Source organism: Vulpes vulpes, chromosome 1 (assembly GCF_048418805.1).
Source record: "Vulpes vulpes isolate BD-2025 chromosome 1, VulVul3, whole genome shotgun sequence".
Lineage (NCBI taxonomy): Eukaryota > Metazoa > Chordata > Mammalia > Carnivora > Canidae > Vulpes > Vulpes vulpes.
In genome coordinates this window covers 6,366,522-6,391,770 of record NC_132780.1, presented here as the reverse complement: position 1 = coordinate 6,391,770, position 25,249 = coordinate 6,366,522, and the positions used below count along the sequence as shown (strand labels likewise).

Below are 25,249 nucleotides of genomic sequence, written 5' to 3'. Positions count from 1 at the left end.
TAAAATGAGATCAAAAAAATAAAAAAATAAAATGAGATCAACTGGGCAGCCCTGGTGGCACAGCGGTTTAGCGCCGCCTGCAGCCTGGGGTGTGATCCTGGAGAACTGGGATTGAGTCCCACATTGGGCTTCCTGTATACAGCCTGCTTCTCCCTCTGCCTGTCACTGCCTCTCTCTCTCTCTCTCTCTCTCTCTCTGTGTGTCTCTATGAATAAATAAACAAAATCTTAAAAAAAAAATGAGATCAACTGAATCAGAATGTACAAGAGTATATGTTTAACACTTTACACCAAGCCAAAAGATTTTGATATGGAGACTGCTAATTGCTCCCAAATGTATATTGTATGTTGATTGAACCTATGGTTTTTAATTGAGAAAAAGGCTGCCCAATATAAACACTGCGTTTCCCAGGCTCTTTTGCAGAAGAATATGCAATATAACTGGATTCTGCCTTAAAATATGTATATTATATTGTAGTTTCTGAAATGTTAAAAGCCAGCTGATCCATGCCCTATATCCTTTATTCTTCCATTTCCTCAGACTGCAATGTGGATGTGGTATCGTGTCACATTATGGTTTTGCAGAGAAGAGCTTCCACTCCAGCTTGGACTTTAATACAAGAGAAAATTAATCGGCTATATCATTTAAACCATTATTGAGTCTTTGTCGCATGCAACCAAACCTATAACCAAACTAAAGTAGCTTCCATTGAACTGAAATGTAAAAATCCAATTCTTTATCATGAGAACACACGGCCTTCTTTTTACTTATATGACCTCATTTTGAGTCCATTCCATTTTTTTTAATTAAAAATTTTTTTTTTAAATTTATGATAGTCACACAGAGAGAGAGAGAGAGAGAGGCAGAGACATAGGCAGAGGGAGAAGCAGGCTCCATGCACCAGAAGCCCGACGTGGGATTCGATCCCGGGTCTCCAGGATCGCACCCTGGGCGAAATGCAGGCGCTAAACCGCTGCGCCACCCAGGGATCCCGAGTCCATTCCATTTTATTCATGTGCTACAACAACACTAACCTCCTTTCAATAATTAGGATATCCCAAAGTCTTTCTTGGAGCTTTTCAGAGGCTGTTTCAGAAGAAAAAGCTTAAGACTGATAGCTGTATAAAGCATTCTACTCTAACACATTTTTTCCCCCATTTTCCTAATGATCAGCCTTTGGGTTGTTTTCAATTGTTGGCTATTATGATTAGTACTGCTATGATTTCTTTAGGTGGAAATAGGACTTTCTGCTAAATATATACATTTAGGAATGAAACTGTTGTATTATGGGATATGCATTTGTTCAGAGTTGACAGTATCCAATAGTTTCATTTTCTTATCACACTGTAAAGGAGTTCCAGTTCCTCACATCCTTACCAAAACTTGTTAATGTCTATCTTACATTCAGGCATACTGGCAGATATGTTATGTTATTCTATTGTGGTTTAATTTGCAATTTCCCTGATGATAAGTGAGGCCGAGCATTTTTCATATGTTTATCGGCCAACTGGATATCTTCTTTAATAAACTGCCAACTCAAATATTTTGTCCAATTTAACTAATTTTGTGTGTGTGTTTAAATTCATATAAAATCTGCCAGTTTAACCATTTTGAAGTGTATAATTCAGTAACTTTGAATACATCCTCTATGTTGTGCTACCATCAGATCACTAACTAATTCCAGAACATTCTCATCATGCCAAAAAGAAACCCCACATCCACAGTCATTTCCTCTTCCCCTCTTATTCCCAGCCCCTTGGCTACCACTAGTCTGCTTTGTGTCTCTATGAATTTGTTTTTTCTGGAAATTTCATACAAATGGAATCATACAATATGTAACCTTTTGTGTCTTTTTTTATTCACCATAATGTTTTCAAGGATCAACCATGTTGTAAAATGTATTAGTTCTTCATTCTTTTTTTTAATTTTTATTGATTTATGATAGTCACACAGAAAGAGAGAGGCAGAGACACAGGCAGAGGGAGAAGGAGGCTCCATGCACCGGGAGCCCGATGTGGGATTCGATCCCGGGTCTCCAGGATCACACCCTGGGCCAAAGGCAGGCGCCAAACCTCTGCGTGACCCAGGGATCCCCCCCCCCTTTTTTTTTACTTCATTCCTTTTTCAATGGCTGAGTAATATTCAATTGTACAGATATAACATTTATTGTTTATCCATTTCATCAAGTGATGAATCCATTTCATTCAAGTGTCATTTGGGTAGTTTCTGGGCTATATTGTTCTTTGTAGGAATTCTTAATATATTCTGAATATAACCAACATATTGCAAATATCTTCTCACACTCTGGGGCTGGCGCTTTTACTCTCTCACAATAGTATGTTTTGATGAATAGAAGTTTTTAATTTTAAGGCAGTCTAATCCCAAGGTCATGAGAATATACTCATATTGTTTTCTTGAAGCTTTTACTATTTTACTTTTCATATTTAGAACTATAATCTACCCAGATTAGATTTTATGATGTGAGATAGGACTCAAGATACCTAGCTTCTGATGTAGTTATGTACCACTATTGATTGAAAAGACCATCCTCTGTCTTTCTCTGTAATTCATTCCAAAAATATTTCAACTCTCATACCTGTTAAAACATTTCTAGCTAAAGTCAATAACAAAATCACTTTGCCAGAATCAGTGCTCTAGTGCTCATCATCACTCTACTTGACTCATTAGCAGCATTTGACACAAATGACCAGTCCCTTTGCTTCCTATATACCATATTCTCCTGATTATCCTACCTTCCTACTTTTTTCTTTTTAAATATTTTATTCATTCACTCCAGAGAGAGAGATGCAGAGACATAGTCAGAGGGGGAAGCAGGCTCCCCACAGGAAGCCTGATGAGCAACTCGATCCTGGGACTCCAGGATCACGCCCTGAGCCGAAGGCAGATGCTCAACCACTGAGCCACCCACACGTCCCCCTACTTTTTTACTTGTACTCAGTTCCCCTTAATGCATCCTCTTCTACTACCTGACCTCTATATATTGGAATGTTGTGGAACCCAGGCTCTGGCTAGCCGTCAAGATCTACTCTTTCCTATAACAGGTCTGACTTAAATTCCAGTCATAAACTCCTAAGTCCTAAATTGATAACTCTGACTTTATTTTAAATTGTGGCAAAATATACATAACATAAAATTTACCATGTTAACCATTTTAAGTGTATAATTCAGTAGTGTTAGGAATGTTCACATTGTTGCACACTCTGCATAACTTTTACAACTGAAATTCTGCACTCATTAATAACTGCCCCCCCTATTTCTTCCTCCCCTAGTTCCTGACATCCACCATTCTACTTCTATTTGACACACACCACATTTTCCTTATCCACCTGATGATGGGAGACCTGATGATGGGAGACCTAGGATGCTTCCAAACTTTGGCTCTTGTGCATGATGCTGCTAAGAACATGGGGTGCAAATATCTTTTGAAGTTGCTGTTTTCAATTCTTTTGGGTATATATCCAGAAGTAGAATTGCTAAATCATATGATAATTCTCTTTTTAACTTTTTGAGGAACCATCATATTGTTTCCCACAATGGTGGCATTTACACTCCTACCAACACAAAGGTTCCAAATTCTCCACATCTTCACCAATATTTGTCATTAAAAAAAAAAAGATTTTATTTTATTTATTTATTTATTTATTTATTTATTTATTTATTTATTTATTTATGAGAGACAGAGCATGCACACATAAGGGGAGCAGCAGAGGGAGAGGGAGAAGCAGGCTTCCCGCTGAGCCCAGTGCAGGGCTCAATCCCAGGACCCTGGGATCATGACCTGAGGTGAAGGCAGATGCCTAACTGACTGAGCCACCCAGGCACCCCTTGGTTTTTTTATAGTAACCATCCTAATGGATGTGAAGTGATATTTCATTGTGGTTTTGATTTGCATTTCCCTAATGGCTAGTAATGTTAAGCATCTTCTTATGTGCTTACTGGCCACTTGTATATCTTCTTTGGAGGAATGTCTATTAAAATCCTTTCCCCTGTTTAAATTGAGTTGCTTAGTTTCTTTGATGTTGAGTTTTAAGATTTCTTTCTTTCTTTCTTTTTAAAGATTCCATTTATTTATTCATGAGAGACACACAGAGAGAGGTAGAGGGAGAAGCAGGCTCCATGCAGGGACCCCTATGTGGGACTCGATCCCAGGACCCCAGGGTCATGCCCAGAGCTGAAGGCAGACCTTTGTCTATTGTACTCAACCACTAAGCCACCCAGGTGTCCCCTGTAAGATTTCTTTATATGTTCTGGATATTAACCCCTTGTCAGATATGATTTATAAATGTTTTCTCCATTCAAGAGGTTGGCTTTTTACTTTATTGATTGTATTCTTTTATGTATATACTTTTAGCTTTTATCTTGTATTCAATACAAATCTAATAAAAATCTCTACAGTATTGCTTAAGAAACTTAAAAAATATATTCAAAAATATATTTGGAAGAACAAACATTTAAGAACAGCCAAAATACTACTGAAGAAGATCAAAGTCAGATAATTCATCCTGCCTATGATAAAGACATCATAAAGACTTAAAAATTAAGAAAATGTGGTATTCAGACAGGCACTGAGCCATGGAAAGGCAAGAAGCAGACCCACATAGGAAGCGTTAGAGATCAGTGATGAAAGACTAATTTAATAAATGATATTAGAACTAGCTACAGCTATAAAAAAAATCATTCAGGTTCCCTATCATATATTATAAATACATAAACTCTAGGTGGATTAAAGACCTACAAGTTAAATAAAAAGTTGTAAAGCTTATGGGAAAAAATGTGCATATATATTAAGCGCATACCTAAAGGTAGAATGGATTTCTCAAACAAGACACAAACTGGCTAACTAGAAAAAAAATAACCTAAAAGAAAAATCGGCAAAATATATGTTTAGGCATTTCACAGAAGAGGAAACACTAACAATCATGCAAAGATGCTCAAACTCATTAGGAATTAAGGACATTCAAATTAAAATATAATGAGGTATCATTTCATACTCATTAGATTGGTAAAACTTAAAATATCTAAGAATTTTACTCATTGTTAAGATGTTGAACCAAAATTATTAAACATTGAAGTGGTAATGTAAATTAGTACCAACACGCAGGAAAACAATTTGGTATAACATAAAGTGGAAGATGAACATGTTCTATAATCCAGCAATTCCAATAGTAAATATAGCCTGGAGAGAATCTTGTATTACGTGATTCAGGAGACATGTAAGAATGTTCATTGCACCATTGGGCATACTAGCAAAAATTTATGAGCCCAAATTATAACAGCCTGAAATTTGTAAAATGAAACATTATGCAGCTGTGAAAATGAACTCAGGCATAAAACAATACTGGGAAATTATTATAAACCATGTGGTATGAAATAACTAAATCACAAAAAACACATCTCAGTATCATTTTTGTAAAACTTAAAAATAAGCAAAACACAACAAATAGTATTTAAGGGCATATGCAGATGTCATGAGCTATTTTTAAAAACAATAATCATAATAAAATTCAAGATAATAGTTACCTTTAGAGATGTAGCAGGGAAGGGACCAGGGAAAAGCATACAGATAGCTTGCATTGCATTGGTAACATACCAATTCCTAAATAATTCACCAGATAGACTCCTCAGATTAAATAAAACATTGCATTCTCTTTGGAATACATTGTGTCAGGACCCAGCAAGATCAGTGGTACTAGTTAGTTGGCTACAAGTATCCAAGATGATCCCAATGGTCAAGTTGTATGCCTGCCAGAAATCAGTGGTCTTTGTTCCCCTCCCTGTTTATACCAAGAGATGAAATGAATATGAAACCTGGTTGTTTCACTAAACTGTTTTGGAAAGATCACATAATGGCAATCATTTAAGAAAAGGAAAAAAAATGCTACAAGAAAAAGACTGGTGGTGGTGACATAAAAATGAAGTACTCCACACACACAGTCTTTATGATCTTCCCCTTCTTTAAAGAAATCAAAGCAAATATCACAGAAAATGAACACTCCAAAGTTCATTTTATTTTTATTTAAAAAATATTTATTTTAGAAAGAGTGTGCGGGTGCACAAATGGAGGGAGGAGCAGAAGGAGATGGAGAGGAAGAGAATCTCAAGCAGACTCTGTGCTGAACACAGAGCCTAATGAGGGGCCTGACCTCACATCCCGGAGATGATGACCTGAGCCCAAACCAAGAATCGACACTTAACCAACTGAGCCACCCAAGGACCCCTAAAGTTCATTTTTATTTATTTTATTTTTTTTTAATTTTTTAAATTTATTTATGATAGTCACAGAGAGAGAGAGAGAGAGGCAGTGACATAGGCAGAGGGAGAAGCAGGCTCCATGCACCGGGAGCCCGACGTGGGATTCGATCCCGGGTCTCCAAGATCGTGCCCTGGGCCAAAGGCAGGCGCTAAACCGCTGCGCCACCCAGGGATCCCTATTTTTAAAGGAAAATTTAAAATCTCAATCACAAAGATTGTGTAGAATCCCTCTTCTCCGCCTTTATCCTAGATAAAACCAAAAACCCTCAAAATTACCTTTCACACAACAGTAACTTTGAAAGCTGGAAGAAGGTTAACTGATTTGGACTCTGTGGACTTGAGGAACTACCACACGGTGAGTTCCCTGTGTTTTCTTTTCTTGCCTGTTTTTTTTTTTTTTTTTTTTAATGATAGTTACAGAGAGAGAGAGAGAGGCAGAGACACAGGCAGAGGGAGAAGCAGGCTCCATGCACCGGGAGCCCGATGTGGGATTTGATCCCGGGTCTCCAGGATCGCGCCCTGGGCCAAAGGCAGGCGCCAAACAGCTGCGCCACCCAGGGATCCCTCTTGCCTGTTTTTTTATTGTTTAAACCCACTATAATTAATATAGAATGTTAAATTAGTTTTGTGTATACAATATAATGATTCAACAATTCTATACGTTATTCAGTGCTCATCACATTTAAGAGTATTCTTAATCTCCTTTACCTATTTCACCCATTGCCCCAGCCACCTCTGGTAACCATCAGTTTGTTCTCTATACCTAAGAGTATTTTTTTGTTTTTTTGTTTCATTCCTTACATAAGTAAAATCATATATTCGTTTTTCTCTGACTACTTCACTTAGCATTACACCTTCTAGATTCATCCATGTTGTTACAAATGGCAAGATTTCATTCTTTTTTATGGCTGAATAATATTCCATTATATATATATATTAATATATGTATACATATATATTATATCTTCATCCATTCATCTATTGATGGGCACTTGCATGCTTCCATATCCATGCTATTGTAAATAAAGCTGTTATAAAAATGCTGCATAGGGATCCCTGGGTGGCGCAGCGGTTTGGCGCCTGCCTTTGGCCCAGGGTGCGATCCTGGAGACCCGGGATCGAGTCCCACGTCGGGCTCCCGGTGCATGGAGCCTGCTTCTCCCTCTGCCTGTGTCTCTGCCTCTCTCCCTCTCTGTATGACTATCATAAATAAATAATAAAAAAAAATTTTAAAAAAATGCTGCATAAATCTATCCAAATTAGTACTTCCACATTCTTTCTGTAATTACCCAGTAGTGGAATTACTGGATTACATGGTAATTCTACTTCCAGCTTTCTGAGGAAACTTCATACTGTTTTCCACAGTGGCTGCACCAGTGTGCTTTCCAACCAAACATGCATGAGAGTTCCTTTGTCTCCACATCCTTGCTCACACTTTTATTGTTTATTGTGCCTTTGATTTAGCCATTCTGACAGGAAAGATGTAATAGATACCTCATTGTGGTTTTAATTTGCATTTCCCTGATGATCTGTGACGTTGCACATCTTCTCATGTGTCTGTTGGCATCTATATGTCTTCTTTGGAGAAATGTCTGTTCATGTCTTCTGTCCAATTTTTAATTGGATTATTTGTATTTTGGGTGTTGAATTGTATCAGTTCTTTATATATTTTGGATACTAGCCTTTATCAGGAATGTCATTTGCAAATGTCTTCTCCCATTTGGTAGATTTTCTTCTTTTAGTTTTGTTGATTATTTCCTTTGCTGTGTAGAAGTGTTTTACTTTAATGTAGTTCCAATAGTTTATTTTTACTTTTGTTTCCCTTTTCTCAGGAGACATATCTAGAAAAATATTGGTACAGCCAATGTCAAGGAAATTATTACCTATGCTCTCTTTTAGGATTTTCATGGTTTCAGGTCTCACTTTGTAGGCTTTAATCCATTTTGAGTTTATTTTTGTGTATGGGGTAAGAAAGTGGTCCAGTTTCATTCTTTTGCATATGGCTGTGTGGTTTCCTCAACATTAGTTGTTGAAGAGACTATCTTTTTCCCATTGGATATTCTTCCCTCCTTTGTCTGAGATTAATTGACCATATAAATCATGGGTTTATTTCTGAGTTTTCTATTCTTCTCCATTGAACTATGTGTCTAATTTTATGCCAGTACCTACTGTTTTAATTACTACAGCTTTGTAGTATATCTTGAAATCAGCTATTGTTTCTTCAGATAAATTTTCTGCCCTTCTCTCTCTCTCTTCTCTTTCTGGGATCCCTATAACGTGAATATTATTGTGCTTGATGGTGTTGCTGTGTTCCCTTAAACTATTTTCATTTATTATTTTTTTCTCCTGTTCAGCTTAATTGGTTTCCATTATTCTGTCCTCCATGTCACTGATCCATTCTTCTACTTCCTCTAGTCCTCTACTTATTCCATGTAATGTTCTTAAATTTCAGTTGAGTTCTTCATCTCAGATTCGTTCATTTTTATACCTCTTTGTTGAGGGTTTCACTGAAGTCCTCCACTCTTTTCACAATTTTAGTTAGTATTTTTATGACCATTACTTTAAATTCTCTATCAGGGATCCCTGGGTAGCGCAGCGGTTTAGCACCTGCCTTTGGCCCAGGGAGCAATCCTGGAGACACGGGATCAAATCCCACATCAGGCTCCCGGTGCATGGAGCCTGCTTCTCCCTCTGCCTATGTCTCTGCCTCTCTCTCTCTCTCTCCCTCTCTCTGTGACCATCATAAGTAAATTAAAAAAAAATTAAAAAAAAATTCTCTATCAGTTGTATTACTTATCTCCGTTTCACTTGTCATTGTCCTTCTGTCCTACTCTTTCATCTGGGACATATTCCTGTCTCCTCCTTTTATCTAACTCTCTGTGTCTATTTCTATGTGTTAGGAAAGTCAGCCATGCCTCTTGCTCATGAAAGTGGTGGCCACGTGAAAAAGAGGTCCTCTAGTACCCTGCAGTGAAGTGTCCTTCATTCACCAGAACTTGGCACTTCAGGGGTGTCTCCTATGTATGTTGCATGTGCCCTACTGTTGTGGCTGAGCTGCATTTGCCTTCACTCTAGTCATCTGAAAAAGTTCTCTTTGTCTGTTATGAGCTGAGTTTAGTCCTTGTGTTGTTACTGAGCCAGTATGAGGCTGCTTTGGGCTTAAGTTGGCCCAGAGCAAGTGCTTGCCAGAGATGCAGTAGCACTGAACTTCAGGGTGCACTCCTTGTGTTTTTTCTGAGAAGCTGTCATTGATGAACAGGGCCTGCAGTCAGAGCAGATGTCTGCCCCCAGCCCACTGCTAAAGCCTCAAACTGATGTGGTTATCTTCCTCTGTCCACATGGCAGGATACTTTGGAGTGGTGCTGGCCCCTGTTGGAAGTGTCTGCACACAGTCATACTTGTGGTACTACTTTGGAGAACTCCTGCCAGGCCAAGTTGGAGAAGTGAGGTCCACAGGAGAACAAAGGGGAAGGCATGTGGTGTTAGCAAGGTTTGCACTGGTCTGCAGTAGGAGAGAACCTGTAGCCACTCTGAAGAACTGCTGAAGGAGGGTCCATAGGAGAGCATGGGGACAGCGTATGCTGTTAGCAAGCTGGACTGTTTTGGCAGTCTTCGAGTCATTTTCTGGGTTATTCACATGGATGTGTTATCTAGGTGTATCTAAGGGATGAGATAAGCTTAGGATACTCTTACTCCACCATCTTTCCAGAAAGTTTTCCCCTGGGTTTTCTTTTTATTTCTTATATACCCCCATAATGGGCACCGGACAGCAGGCCTGCAACCTGGAACCATTTAGAGGTACACACACACAAGCCAAGAGAAATCTACTCTCTCCAGCCAAAAGACCAGGATCAGGGAAGCCCAACAGACTTAGTGGGATCCCCAGCACCTGCTCCACAACCTAGACCACAGCAACAGTTTCATCAGCCAGCTGCAGTTAGAGCAAGAATTCTGTAACTGATGTATCAGTAGCTGCAGCAAGAGGAAGTCTTTTGATGTTCAAGCCCCCAGTTCACAACCAGAGCACTGGCTGACAGATCAATTCACCCAGAAAGGAACCATTATAGAGTCTTGCATCTCCCTGACCTCTGCCCAGTGGCATAAGGAAATCCATGCCCAGTGCCTTCTGTATCTCAGTGAAGCTAAATGTATCTCAATGACTTCTGCCTCCCTCATCCCACAGAAGATAGCATAGCTACACTGGGGATCCACAGAAGCTTTCTGTCCCTGCAGAAAACACTATCAGAGATTGAGCAGGACTTCCACCAGTACTAGAGATATAAAGCATATCAGAAGAGCATTGAAAGGGCTCTGAAAACTAAGCTTCCATTAGAACCAAGACTTAAAGTACACCAGATGTATATGCTAAACCAAACAGCATGACTCCCTACTAAAATCGATTTAAATAGAATCAAAACTCTCTTAACATAAAAATGAAAATGTTGAGGATACAACAAATCACTTGTCATACCAAGAGTAAGGGAAACCAATATCTAAAGGAGAAAAGACAATCAACTAAGACCAATACCAAGGTCCAGCTGACAAGGCTTTTAAAGTAGTCTTCATAAAAATTGACAATTACAAACTCTTTAAACAAATAAAAAACCGGAATATTTCTTTTAAAAAAAAGACTTTATTTATTTATTCATGAGAGACAGAGAAAGAGGCAGAGACACAGGCAGATGGAGAAGCAGGCTCCATGTAGGGGAGTCCTTGGACTCTAGGATCACACCCTGGGCCAAAGGGAGGCGCTCAACCACTGAGCCACCTAGGTGTCCCACAAAAACAGAATATTTCGTAAAAAAATAGTACTTATCAAAAAGAAGGAAATGAATTGAAAAATATAATGGCTGTGATAAAAGACACGCTATATGGTAGCCAGAGAGGACATAACAGAAGCTAGAAATCAGTGAACTTAAAGACAGAATTTACATAATCTGAAAAACAAAGATAAGAAGGCTTAAAGAAAAAAATAGTCTCATTCCTTGTGGGACAATAACAAAAGATCCAACATTCATATTATCCAATTCCCAGAAGGACAGGAAAAAGACTGTGGGGCTGAAAAAAGTATTCAAAGAGGTAACAGTTGAACTTCCAAAATTGCATACAAGACAAATCTATAAATTCAAGAAACTTAGCAAATAACTATTAAGAAAAATCCAAAAACAAACAAAACAAAGACACCCATTTCTAAAATCTAGACAAAGAAAAACATTTTCAAATAGAAACATATATTATATATTGATGATAAACACCAATTCAAAAGACTGGATTTCTCATTTGAAACTATGGAGACCAAAATGAAACAGCACAACAGTTTTCAAGTTCTAAAAGAAAAGAACTGTGAACCTCAAATTCTATACCCATTGAAACTATTCTGATTTTTAAAAGATTTACTTACTTATTTTAGAGAAGGAGAGAGTGTGTGGGGTGGGGGAGAGGCAGAGGGAGAGGGAGAGAAAAACTCAAGCAGACTCTGAGCTGAGCTTGGAGCTTGATGTGGGGCTCAATCTCACAACCCCAAGATCAATCTGAGCTGAAACCAAGAGTCAAACACTCAACTGACTGCATCACTCAGCCACTCCTCCATTGAAACTATTCTTAAGGAATGAAACAGAAATAAAGGACAAAGGAAAACTAAGAGAATTTATTGTTGCACACATGCCCTTAAAGCATGGGTAAAGGAAGCTCGCCCCACACAAAGAAAATAACAGAAGAAGGCTTAGACCTTCAGATAGGAAAGAATAATAGAATGAACAAAATAGAAGAAAACATACGGTGCTATCTTTTACACCATGAGTTTCTTTAGTCCTATTTAATGGTAAAGCAAAAATTTTAACACTATCTCTTGTAGTGATCTTCGATGTATGTAGAAGAAATACTTGAAACAAATATACCAAAAAAGTGGGGAGAGTAAAGCGATCTAAATGGATGTAAAGTTTCTACATTTTACTTGAAGTGGTAAAAAATAAAAACCAGCAGGCTGTGATAAGTATGTACATATATGCTAATACTTAGAGCAAACAATAAAAATAAAAATACAAAAGCAACGTATTAAAAAACATAAATCAAAATGGCACTCTAATAATGTTTAAGTAACCCACAGGTAAGCAAGAAAAAACAAACAGAAGAACAAGAAACAGAAGAAAATAACAAAATGGCACATTGAAGCCTTAACATATCACTAATTTTTTTCAGTAATTATTTTAGAGGTAAATGGTCTAAATCACAATTAAAAGACAGACATTGGCACAATGGACAAATAACATGGTCCAACATGGTGACTATAAAAATTCTCATTTCAAACACGACATAGAGGGTTTAAAGCAGGAGTGGAAAAATACATAGCATGTACACATTAATCAAAAGAGCAGAAATTAAAAAAAGAAAGTAGAAATAGCTATATTAATATCAGATAAAATAAACTTCAGAATAAAGAAAACTAATAACCACCATTGACAGAACTTCAAAATACACAAGCAAAAACTGGGATAGCTACAAGGAGAAAGAAACAAAGCACTATTATACCTGGGGATTCAAATACCTTACCTTCAGCAACTGATAGAACTACCAGACAGAAAATCAGCAAGGATATAGAAGAACTGAACAAGACTATCAATAATAGGATGTAATCAACACTTATGGAACATGTCACCCAACAACAGCAGAATACACAATGTTTCCAAGCATACAATGAACATTCCCCAAGACAGACCACATTCTAAGTCATGAAGCAAATCTTAAATATAGAAGAATCAAAATCAAAAAAATGAAAAATGAAAAAGAAATAAAAGAATCAAAATTACAGTGTATGATGTGTAGTAAAGAATTTAAGCTTGCCCAAAGAGAGATCTGGCTTTGTCTTCATCTCCAGGGAGAAAATCTCCACAAATAATATCTTTGTTTAGGACCACAACTAACAATGGGATTTATGATATAGACTTTGAGCCACATGGTACCAATTCTTCTCCAGAAAGACAGGAATCCAAAGGTGTCAGCTTCACCTCCTGAGAAGCTGGAAACTAAAGGCCAACCACATAGGCAAGCCAACCCAGAGCCCAACTTTTGTTCTGGACACCAAGATTCAGGTTAGTTTTCTTATTTGGCAATACTACATGCATATAGTTACACACAGTTGATAGGAAAAGTTAGCACTGTCCATGACTCCACTGGGTGAGTCCAACTGGAAGCTCCATGTCTGGAAACCTTCTGGGGTCTGCCCATGTGTTTCTTCCCTTGGCTGATTTTAATCTGTATCCTTTTGCTGTAATAAGCTATAACCGTAAGGATGACAGCTTTCAGTAAGCTATATGAGTCCTTTAGTGAATTATCTAAGGATGTTCTTGGGAACCTCTGAAACTGCTATTGGGTAAAAAATAAGAGAAGACTGTGGACTGTTCCCTCTTTTACATGGGCCATAATGGAATCAAATTACAAATCAATAAAAGAAAGGCAATAGGAAAATCCCTAGACATCTCCAAATAACACACTTCTAAATAATTCATGGGTGAAAGAGAAAGTCTCAACAACGAGAAAAAATTTGTAAGGACTATGAGGACATGTATATATCATTTATATATATGGATATATAATGAATTATAAGGATAATAAGAAACCACATATAACTTTACATTCATAACCCCGAAAACTTAGAAGAAATGGACTCAACTCCTTGAAAATCTGAAACTACCAAAACTCAGCCAATATGAAATAGGTCATCTGAGTAGTCTGGCAACTATTGTACTACACCATTAGAACATATGTTCTTGATCTACTGTAACACTTAAAAAAGGTATTCCTGTCAGCTACTAAAGAACCTTGTGGGAATTTTTTAAAAGATTAATAAACACTCTTGATTGTGTCCTTTGATGAATTGAAGATTTTAAGTTTAGTGTACTCCCATTTGTCTATTTTTGCTTTGGTTACCTGTACCTTGCTTGGTGTCATATCTGAGAAATCACTGCCAAATCTAATGTCCTGATACTTTTTCCCTGTTTTCTTCTAGTTTTAGGTCTTAAATTTAGTTCTTTAATCTGTTTTGAGTTAATTTTTGTATATGGTGTAAGTAAGGATCCAATTTTATTCTTTTATATAAGGATATCCAGTTTTCCCTACACCATTTGTTAAGGATACAGTACTTTGCCCCACTGAATGGTCTTGGAACCCTTATCTAAAATCATTTGGTCATATATCTGAGGGTTTATTTCCAGACTTTCTATTCTATTCCACTTTTTTTTTCTTAAGATTTTATTTATTTATTTATTTATTTAGAGAGTATGCAAGTGAGGGGAAGGGCAGAGGGAGAGAAAGAGAGAAAGAATCTCAATCAGATGTCATGCTGAGCATGGAGCTCCATATGGGGCGTGATCTCACAACCCTGAGATCATGACCTGAGCTGAAATCAAGAGTCAGACATTTAACTGGAGTCATTTAGGCGCCTTTATTCTATTCCTCTAATCTATATGTCTGTCTTTATGTTTGATTATATAGTGTAATTAGTTTTGAAATTAGGTTTTCCCTCATTTGTCTAAAATAGCCTTACTGCCCAACATTCTGACCAATTGGCCTACTCCTTGAAATAGCTTCCTGCCTCCTGATCATTACTCACTCACCTGTGCACCATCCTCCTGTCACTTCCCTCTCAACCATCCAGGGCTCCTTCCCTTGTTCTAATGAAGAGATCACAGCCGGCTTAGATATAGAAAGTCCTGGTTGTAGGAAAAGAAATGGAGACAAGTGGAAATCAAAGTACCCAAATGCTGTGATTCAGAATTGATAAAATAATAAACTAGAGCACAAAATGGTACTTGATAAAATCTAAAGAAGAAAAAAAATTAAACATTCATATTCAGGTAAATTCATGATAAAAAACAAAGCAAATAAATAGGTCATAAAATACTATTTAAATTAGATAAGTTTTCTGTCCCTACTTTGCTATAAGGAAAAAACAACTTCCTGAGTATACTTATTTCAGATATTTTTCAATATTAAATGAAAAGTTCTTAGAATGTAACTCTCAAATTGTTTAAAAGAGCACATTTGTTATAGGAAATAGAATAGTGTTCATTTGAGCACTAAATAGTAAGTGATATTTCTTGATCCAGGCCATCATTACATTGGGAAAGCTAAAAAGTTTCACACCCAGGATCCATGTGTTTAGTTTGAACCTACTCTAGTGCACCTGCAGGTTTAGCAGAGCACAAATGAAACAAAAGATAAAGTGGTTTCTTTAACCATTAACTAATTGATAACTTAAAAATTGACATTAGTATTAAATAATTAAGTTATTAAGCATAAGCTTTCATGGCAGGGAATTCCAATTCTGTTTTTTTTTTTTTTCCAATTCTGTTCTTTTTTTTTTTTTTTCCAATTCTGTTCTTTAATCTTCAAGGAAGAACATCAATGATAAGGACCAGAGGTGGGCAGCCCTGGTGGCTCAGTGTTAGCGCTGCCTTCAGCCCAGGGCGTGATCCTAGAGACCCGGGGTCGAGTCCCACATCAGGCTCCCTGTATGGAGCCTGCTTCTCCCTCTGCCTGTGTCTCTGTCTCTCTCTCTCTGTCTCTCATGAATAAATAAATAAAATCTTAAAAAAAAAAAAAAAGGACCAGAGGAAGGAATACAGATAGGGAAAATGAAAATGCACCCCCATCTAGGTGTGCTCATTTCTACAAAGAAAAACTCATCTAGTTATTTGAAAGGCAGCCCTAAAATTCATGGTAAGGAAAGCAGAAATTCAAAGAAACAGATTCCAAACTATAAGAGGCAGATAACTTTACCCAGTGAAACCAAGTTGCTATAGTTCTCCAACATCACATCTTTGTACAAATTCCTCTGCGTAGGGTTCAAGCATTCCCATTCTTCCTGAGAGACATCTATAGCCACATCTTTGAACATCACCAACCCCTAAAATGATAAATCACAGTACTATTTTTGAAATTATAAGAATATTTTTCAAAAGGAAGAAGAGGTGCTAAAAGAAAGCATGCAGGAAAAGGATAGTATATATAGTATATAGTGAGTATACAGACAAAGGTTGGAAGCTTGTGATTAAAAGCAATTTAGTGGAAATGAAGCAGAGTGCCTACATGCTCTCAAAAATTCAATTTTTGGGCAGCCCGGGTGGCTCAGCAGTTTAGCACTGCCTTCGGCCCAGGGCGTGATCCTGGAGACCCGGGATTGAGTCCCACGTCAGGCTCCCTGCATGGAGCCTGCTTCTCCCTCTGCCTGTCTCTGCCTCTTTCTCTCTCTCCTCTCTGTGTTTCTCATGAATAAGTAAATAAAATCTTTTCTAAAAATTCAATTTTTGCAGACACATCCTCTGGCATAGGACGGAAAACTGTTAATCAGTCATCTAGAAATTTAAAAAATTAAGTAGAGGCTCCCAATTAACTAGTTGGAAATTTTTTTAATGTTTCCAGAATGTCTTATGAAAACCTCCGTCTTGAGAAAAAGGACTCAAAGATTTTTCTTCATCATATGCATTTTTACTTCTCATGCAAATTCTTTAGTCAATATCCAGTGCAGATTGTATTTTCCAAGGATAGATAAAACAACTCCCATCCCATATTTTCTTCTTCAGTGTAACCTTGACATGCTCTCATACCATTGTTGTAAGGTCTATGTCCTCTGCCCTTGAACCTGATCTTGGGAAAACAGTTGTGACTTACTCAGCTTATAAAGTATAGCAGAAATGACTATGTGACTTCTGAAGCGATAATAAAAATGCCTCTCCACCCAGTGAGAACACCCTACATCAATTCCCAAAACGTCTATTTAGAAAATTTAAAATTGTGGAAAAGTTCAAAGATTTCCCGTGTGTGATTCAATTACCCATTTTTCCCTAACAACACCATTTCCTGTGAGGACATCTCAACTGGATGGCTGGTTTTTCTCCTATAACCTTACTCTGTCCGCAATCTCATTGTGTCCTCTCTTCTCATTGCTGGTGCCAACAACTGTCCCTTCTTATCTAAAATCTAATGTCATCATTTCATCAGACTATACGTGATTATCTTTACCTACTGCAGTGATGTGGTAACATCCAGATTTTTCCCCCTCAGGAATTTTAGCTCCTGGCTCAGTGCCACTATCTCCAATATGACTTCTATCTTAATTGTCAGTGATGGTGTATCTTCCATTCCAGTTCACTCTTTATATCACTACCCTACACCTCATCATTAAGAGTAACTTCAACATCTCCAAAATATCCTTCTCTGGTCACCTTTACATTGTCACTTACCACATTCATACCTCTTCTCCCCTTCCTACCCAATTTAAGCTCTGTATCAACTAATCATCCAACTTCATAATGGCTCCTAATGTGAACTTCCTTTTCACACTTGCTTAGGAAAGCTTGAATGTTAGATAAATCTCTCTTCCTCCTCTATTACAGTATCTATGTAGCCAAATATGACTAGAGAAAATCATTAACCTTAATGACAAGTTTTTATTTTTATATTTTATTTTCCTTTCTTAAATGGCTCAGAACAAAAAAGAGAAACATTCAGATGACTTACTGCTACCTTTGTCCTTTCCATTTTGTCTCCCACCTCCTCATTTTAGATGAGCAATTTTATAAGTTCCTTTGTATGGCTTTGCAATGTTTTTAAGCAAATACAAATACACATATGTATTATTTTTTAAAACCTTTTATACAAAAGGTAACATACTATAATATATACACTGTTCTGTACTTGATTTTTAAATTCTAAGATTAATGGTTTCCTTATTTTTCTATAGGTACGTATTATTTTTTAAAAATAATTTTTAAAAATTTAAAAAAAATTTTTTTTTTTAATTTTATTTATTTATGATAGGCACACAGTGAGAGAGAGAGAAGCAGAGACATAGGCAGAGGGAGAAGCAGGCTCCATGCACCGGGAGCCCGACGTGGGATTCGATCCCGGGTCTCCAGGATTGCGCCCTGGGCCAAAGGCAGGCGCCAAACCGCTGCGCCACCCAGGGATCCCTTAAAAATTTATCATAGCTTATTTAACTAGATGTCTATACACAGACACTTGGTTGTTTACAATCTTCTGCTCTAACAAACAATGGTGCAATGAATACTCTTGTAAATACGTTATTTTGTATACATAAAGGCATATCTGTAACAGAAAGTCTCAGAAATCAGATTGTTAGGTCAGAATGGAAAATGCATTGGTCATTTTAGTAGATGGTGTCAAGCTGCCCTCTACAGCAACTGGACCATTTTGTCAAATGCAGCAATATATGAGAGTATCCATTTCCTCACAGCCAAGGCAGCAAAGCATTTTTTTAAAGATTTTATTTTTTATTTATTTATTTATTTATTTATTTATTTATTTATTTGAGAGAGAGAGAGAGGCAGAGACACAGGCAGAGGGAGAAGCAGGCTCCACGCAGGGAGCTCAATGTGGGACTCGATCCCAGGACTCCAGGATCGCGCCCTGGGCTGAAGGCAGGCGCTAAACCACTGGGCCACCCAGGGATCCCCTAAGGCATTTTGTTAAAACATTTTGTTTCTATCAATTTAATATGATAAGGAAATCATATGTCAGAATTTTAATTGGTATTTCCTGAATTATGAGTTGAGTATTATTCTTTTTTAGGGTCTTTTATATTTATTTTTCTTAGAAATTTCTGTTCAGGTACCTTGACTCTTTTCCTACTGGGCCATCAGTCTCCTTCTTAAACTTCTTAGTCTTTATAAATCTGATAAGTTCTTTGCCTCTATATGAATTGTAAATACTTTCTGCATTTTGACATTTCTCTTCTGACTTTGCTTACTAGTTTCTTGTCATGCAGATGCTTTTTATTTTTATGTAATCAAATTATTAAATACTTTCTCTTTTAGTTCCTACAATTTTGAGTCCTAGTTAGAAAGTCCTTCCTCACATCAAAGTTATGAAGAAGTGGGATCCCTGGGTGGCACAGCGGTTTAGCGCCTGCCTTTGGCCCAGGGTGCGATCCTGGAGACCTGGGATCGAATCCCACATCGGGCTCCCGGTGCATGGAGCCTGCTTCTCCCTCTGCCTGTGTCTCTGCCTCTCTCTCTCTCTCTCTGTGACTATCATACATAAATAAATAAAAAATTTTTTAAAAATACAAAGTTATGAAGAAGTACTCCCATGTTTTAGTCCAGTAATGTTATGATTGCATTTTTAAAACTTAAATCATTCAATTTAATTGGAGTTTATCCTATATGGTAGATGAGATATAGATTGGGCTTTATCTTTTCCAAAATGGCTACCTAGCTATCCAACACTATTTATCAATAGTCTATCTTTAACCAAGGAGGTAAAAGAATTGTATACGAAAATTGTAATACGCTGATGAAAGAAACTTAAGACACAAAAAATGAAAAGATATTCCATGCTTAAGGAATGGAAGAATTAACATTGGTAAAATGTCCATACTACTCAAAGCAATCAACAGATTCAATGTAATCCTTTGAATCCCAATGGAATTTTTCAGAGAAATATAACAAATAATCCTAAATTTGTAGTGAAACCATCAAAAAGACCTCAAATAGCTAGAGCAATTTTGAGAAAAAGAAACAAAGCTGGTGGGCAGCCCAGGTGGCTCAGTGGTTTAGTGCTGCCTTCAGCCCAGGGCATGATCCTGGAGACCTGGGATGGAGGTCCCATATAGGACTCCATCTTCTGCCTCTGCCTGTGTCTCTCGTGAATAAATAAATAAAAATCTTTAAAAAAAAAAAAAGAAAGAAAGAAACAAAGCTGGAGACATTACATGTCCTCATTCCAAACCACATTACAAAGCTATAGTAATCAAAACAGTATGATATTGCCATAAAAATGGCACATAGATCAGTAAAACAGAATAGGGGCCCACACATACATGTCAATTAACTTATGACAAAAGAGCCAAGAATATACTATGATGGAGAGTCTCTTCAATAAATGATGTTGGGAACACTGAACAGCCACATGGAAAAGAATCAAATTGTACCACTATCTTATATCATACATAAAAATAAACTCAAAATGGATTAAAGACTTGAATATAAATTCTGAAATTACAAAACTTCTAGAGGAAATCATAAGTGCTAAAGATACTTGGCAATAACTTTTTGGATTTGATACCAAAAGAGCAAAGGCAAGAAAAGCAAAAATAAACATATAGGACTACGTCAAATTAAAAATCTGCACAGCGAAGGAAACTATCAACAAAAATAAAAGGCAACCTACATGGAGGAAATTTTTGTAAATCACGTATCTGATAAGGGTTTAATAACCAAAATATAAAGAACTCCTACAACTCAATAGCAAAAAAAAAAACCCCAAATAATCTGAATTAAAAATAAGTAAAGGATCTGAGAGTAGACATTTCTCCAAAAAAGACATAAAAATGGAAAACAGGTACATGAAAACATGTTCAAAATCACTGATCATCAGGGAAATGCAAATTAAAACCTAATGAGATATTGCCTCACATCTGTCAGAATGGCTATTATCAAAAACACAAAACATAACAAGTGTTAGCAACAATGTGGTGAAAAGGGAACTCTTGTCCACTGTTAGTGAGAAATATAAATTGGTGAACTTACTACAGAAAATAGTATGAAACTTCCTCAAAAAACAAAAAACAAAACAAAAAACAGAACTACCATGTGATCCAGCTATTCCACTTCTGGGCATTTAATCAAAAGAAATGAAAATATCTATTTGGAAATATATTGGGACCTCCATGTTCACTGAGGCATCATTTACAATAGGCAACACATAGACACAAATTAAGTATCCTCCAATGGATGAACGGATATAGAAAATGTGATATACACACACATATACAGGAATACTATTCAGTCATTAATAAAAAAAATAAAGGAGGGGCACATGGGTGGCTAAGTCAGCTAAGTGTCTGACTCTTGATCCCAGCTTAGGTGTTGATCTCAGGGTCCTGAATTCAAGCCCTACATTGGGCTCCACGCTGGATGTAAAGCCTACTTAAAAGGCAGGGGGGATTCCTGGGTGGCTCAGTCAGTTAAGCATCTGCCTTCGGCTCATGTCATGATCTCAGGATCGTGGGATCAAGCCCTACATTGGTCTCCTCACTCAGTGGGGAGTCTGCTTGTCTTTCTCCCTTTCCTTCTGCCCCTCCCCCTGCTCATGCTCTGTCTCTTAAATAAATAAAAATAAATAAAATCTTTTAAAAAAAGGAAATCCTACCATTTCCAACAATTTGGATGGACTCTGATGGCATTATAATAAGTGAAATAAGTCAGACAAAGACAAATACCATATGATCTCACTTATATGTGATATCTAAAAACAGAAAACAAAAATCAAACTCATAGATACAGAGAACATATTGTTGGTTGTCAGAGGCAGGGGAGGTGGTGGTGAAATGGATGAAGCTGGTCAAAAGGTATAATCCTCCAGTTATAAAATTAATAAGCCCTGGGGATACATAACGTACAATGTGGTGACTATAGCTATTAATACTGTATTGTATATTCAAAAGTTGCTAAAAGACTAGATCTGAAAAGTTTTCATCACAAGAAAGAAACCTTGTAACTATATGTGATAATGGATATTAACTAGACTTAATGTGGTAATCACTTTGTAACATATACTAAACCACTATTTTGTGCACCCAAAACTAACAATGTTACATGCCAATTATATCTCAATAAAAAAAGTCTATCTTTAGCCTGCTCTTTTAAGATACCACTTTTATCAATGTTAAATTATCATATGCAGGTATATTTCTAAATTTTTCAATTCTGTTCCCTTGATCTATTTATATACCAGTACCATGATGTTTTAAGTGCCATGCTTTATATTATGTATAATTATATGAATTATAGAGTAGAGCTAACTTCTTCTCTAAGAAGAGATTAACAAGATCCAGAGTCATAGTCAACAAAATATAATATATAATGTTGAGTATACAATTAAAATTATTACAAATAATTACTAGTAAAAGATTATTAGAAATGCAAAAAAAAAAGAAAAAAAAAAGATGAGAGAAACTCACTAGAAATACCAACAAATGATTCAGATGTTGAAATTAGCAGGCAAAGATCTGAGAAATTTAGGTACTTTAAAAAATAACCAAAGGGAAATCATGAAAAAAAAAAAAAAAAAAGGGAAATCATGAAATCAAGAAATAAAAAATTCACTAGAAGGATCTACAGCAGATTAACGCAATAGAAGAAAAGATCAGTACAGGACAAGTCAACAGGAATCACCCACTGAGGGTCCAGAGAGAAAAAAGACTGGAGAAAAAAAAAGGTAAGCAGAGCCATAATGATCTATGAGACATTATCAGTCCAACATCCATGTAATTGGAGAGTCAGAAGAGAAAAACAAGGCAAAAAAAATTCTTAGAGGGCAGCCCTGGTGGCGCAGCGGTTTAGCGCCACCTGCAGCCCAGGGTGTGATCCTGGAGACCCAGGATCAAATCCCATGTCGGGCTCCCTACATGGAGCCCGCTTCTCCCTCTGTCTGTGTCTCTGCCTCTCTCTCTCTCTGTGTCTCTATGAATAAATAAATAAAATCTTAAAAAAAAATTCTTAGAATCATTGAGCAAAATATTTTCCAAATTTCATTAAAAAAAAAAAAAAAACAACAACCCACAGCCCACAGATTCAAGAAGTTCAATGAACCCCCAAGTAACATAAAAACAGAAGGCTAGGGGCACCTGGCTGGCTCACTTGGAAAAACATGGGACTCTTAATCTCAAGAGTTATGAGTTCAAACCCCACACTGTGTGTAGAGATTACTTACATAAATAAAACTTTAAAAACAAAGAATACTATACTTATAATCATTATAACCAACCTGCTGAACACCAACTATAAGGAAAAAAAAAATCTTAAAAGCAACCAGATTCTCTTCCCCACAAAAGGCACATTATACAGAGGGAAACAACAATGAGAATCAGAGATTACTTCCCATTAATAACAATGGAGGCAGGACAACAAAACAGTTTCTTTAAAGTCTGAAAGAAAGCTGTCAGTCTATAATTCTATACCCAACTAAAATCTTTCAGAATTATGGGGAAATAAAGCTTTGGGTCTGTTTTTTGTTTTGTTTTGTCTTTCAAGAGAAACAAAAGCTGTGAGGATTCTTCACCAAAAGACTTTGGCTACAAAAAAAGGTTAAAGCAAAAAAAAGTTAAAGCAAGTTCTTTAGGGGGACAAAAAATTGATACTAGGTAAAAACTTCTAACCACAGAGGAATGAAGAGTACTATAAATAATAAATTTGGAGGTAATAAAAAAGATATTTTCATTTAATAATTTCTTTAAAAGATAACTAATCATTTAAAGAATAGAAAGCTTTGTGGTTTTAATGCATGTAGAAATAAAATATATGACAACAATAGAAAAAAGATGTAAAGGGAAAATGGAAGTATCTAGTTGTAAGATTTTAGCATTATTTGTGAAATTGCATAATTACTGGAAGACTGTAATAAACTCTTTTAAAAGCATATTGGAAACCTTAGAACAACCCCAAAAACAATAAAACAGTAAAAATATTATAGCTAATAATCCTATAGTGGAGATAAATGGAATTCTAAAAAGCAGTGGAGATACATGGAATACTAAACAAATATAAAACTTGTCCAAGAGAAGGCAGGAAAATAGGGGGGAAAAGGAAGAATAGATGACAGGTAATAGATTAAAATATAATAATTACATTCAATATAAACAGTCCATGGAGAAGTCAGCAAACTTTCTGAAAAGATTCAGACAGTAAACATTTTAGGCTCTATGAATCACATATAGTCCCTATCACATATTATTCTTTATTTATTTGTAACCCTTCAGCAATGCAAAATCATTCTTAGCTTGAGGCTGTGGGCTGGATTTGGCCAGCATGCCACAGACTGCTAACTCCTGATTTAGATATTCAAAGGCAGAGATTATCAGATTAGATTTAAAAAATAGAACTGAGGGCAGCCGGTGGCTCAGAGGTTGAGCTTCTGCCTTTGGCCCAGGGCATGATCCTGGGGACTCGGGATTGAGTCCCACATTGGGCTCCCTGCATGGAGCCTGCTTCTCCTGCCTGTGTCTCTGCCTCTCTTTCTCTGTCTCTCATGAATAAATAAAATCTTAAAAAAAAAAAAAAAAGGACTGAACTATATGCTGTTATATGAGATACACTTAAAATAAGTTAAAATAAAAGATGAAAAAAGATATGCCACAAAGTAACAATAAAAGAAAGCTGAAGCAGTTATATTAATAAATAGAATGCAAAGAAAAAAAAAGAATATTACCAAAAGGAACATTTCATAATAAAGGAGTGTCAATTTAGCAAGAGGATATAGGAATCTTGGAGTACCTGGCTGGCTCAGTTGGAAAACCATTCAACTTTTTTTTTTTTTTTTTTTTGAGCATGCAATTCTTGATTTCAGGTTGTGAGTTCAAGCCTCACACAGGGTGTAGAGATCATTAAAAATAAATAAATAACCAAACAAACTTAAGGAAAACAAGGACATAGTAATCCTAAATATACATGCATCTACTAACAGGATTTCAAGACACATAAAGCAAAACTGACAGAATTGTGTGGCGAACGTGATAACTGCTACACTATGGAAACAGCTATCAAAACTGACAGAACTGTAACAAATCGACAGCTGTATCTATAATCTTCAACAGTCCTCTCTCAGTAATTGATAGACTAAGTGACCAAAAAAAAAAAAAAAAGATATAGAAGAGTTGAGCACTATTACAAAACACTTAACCTAACTGATAAACACTCTATCCAAGAATAGTATAACACCCTTTTTCTTTCAAATGCACATTGAGCAGTCACCAAGATAGTGCACATTTCAGGTCATAAGTTTCAATAAATTTAAAAGGACTGATATCACAGAGTATGTTCTCTGACCACAACAGAATTAAATTATGAATTAAGTTAAAAATGAATTCTCAGAAGGATCTGAAAAAGTCCCCCTAAATTTTTAAGTTAAAGAACACTCTTCAAAATAGCGCACGGGTAAAAGAAAAAAGGGAATTTGAACT

At 36.5% G+C, this 25,249-nt stretch overlaps 1 protein-coding gene across 18 annotated transcripts in view; it reads right to left on the bottom strand.

Annotated features, from left to right (window-relative positions):
• Nucleotides 1-25,249, bottom strand: part of ZNF461 (zinc finger protein 461) — a 53,014-nt gene that overhangs the window by 3,202 nt on the left and 24,563 nt on the right. For 9 of the 18 annotated variants that reach the window (XM_072748274.1, XM_072748454.1, XM_072748694.1 and 6 more), the window contains 2 exons: nucleotides 16,051-16,177; nucleotides 14,886-14,981 (listed from right to left, as the gene is read on the bottom strand). The exons of 2 other annotated variants lie outside the window; for them this stretch is intronic. In XM_072748274.1, the coding sequence (XP_072604375.1) occupies nucleotides 14,886-14,981; nucleotides 16,051-16,177 (223 nt within the window). Of the gene's footprint in view, nucleotides 1-14,885; nucleotides 14,982-16,050; nucleotides 16,199-25,249 lie in introns of all 18 variants that reach the window. 7 more of the 18 variants (XM_026010247.2, XM_072749076.1, XM_072749008.1 and 4 more) reach the window with 3 other exon arrangements.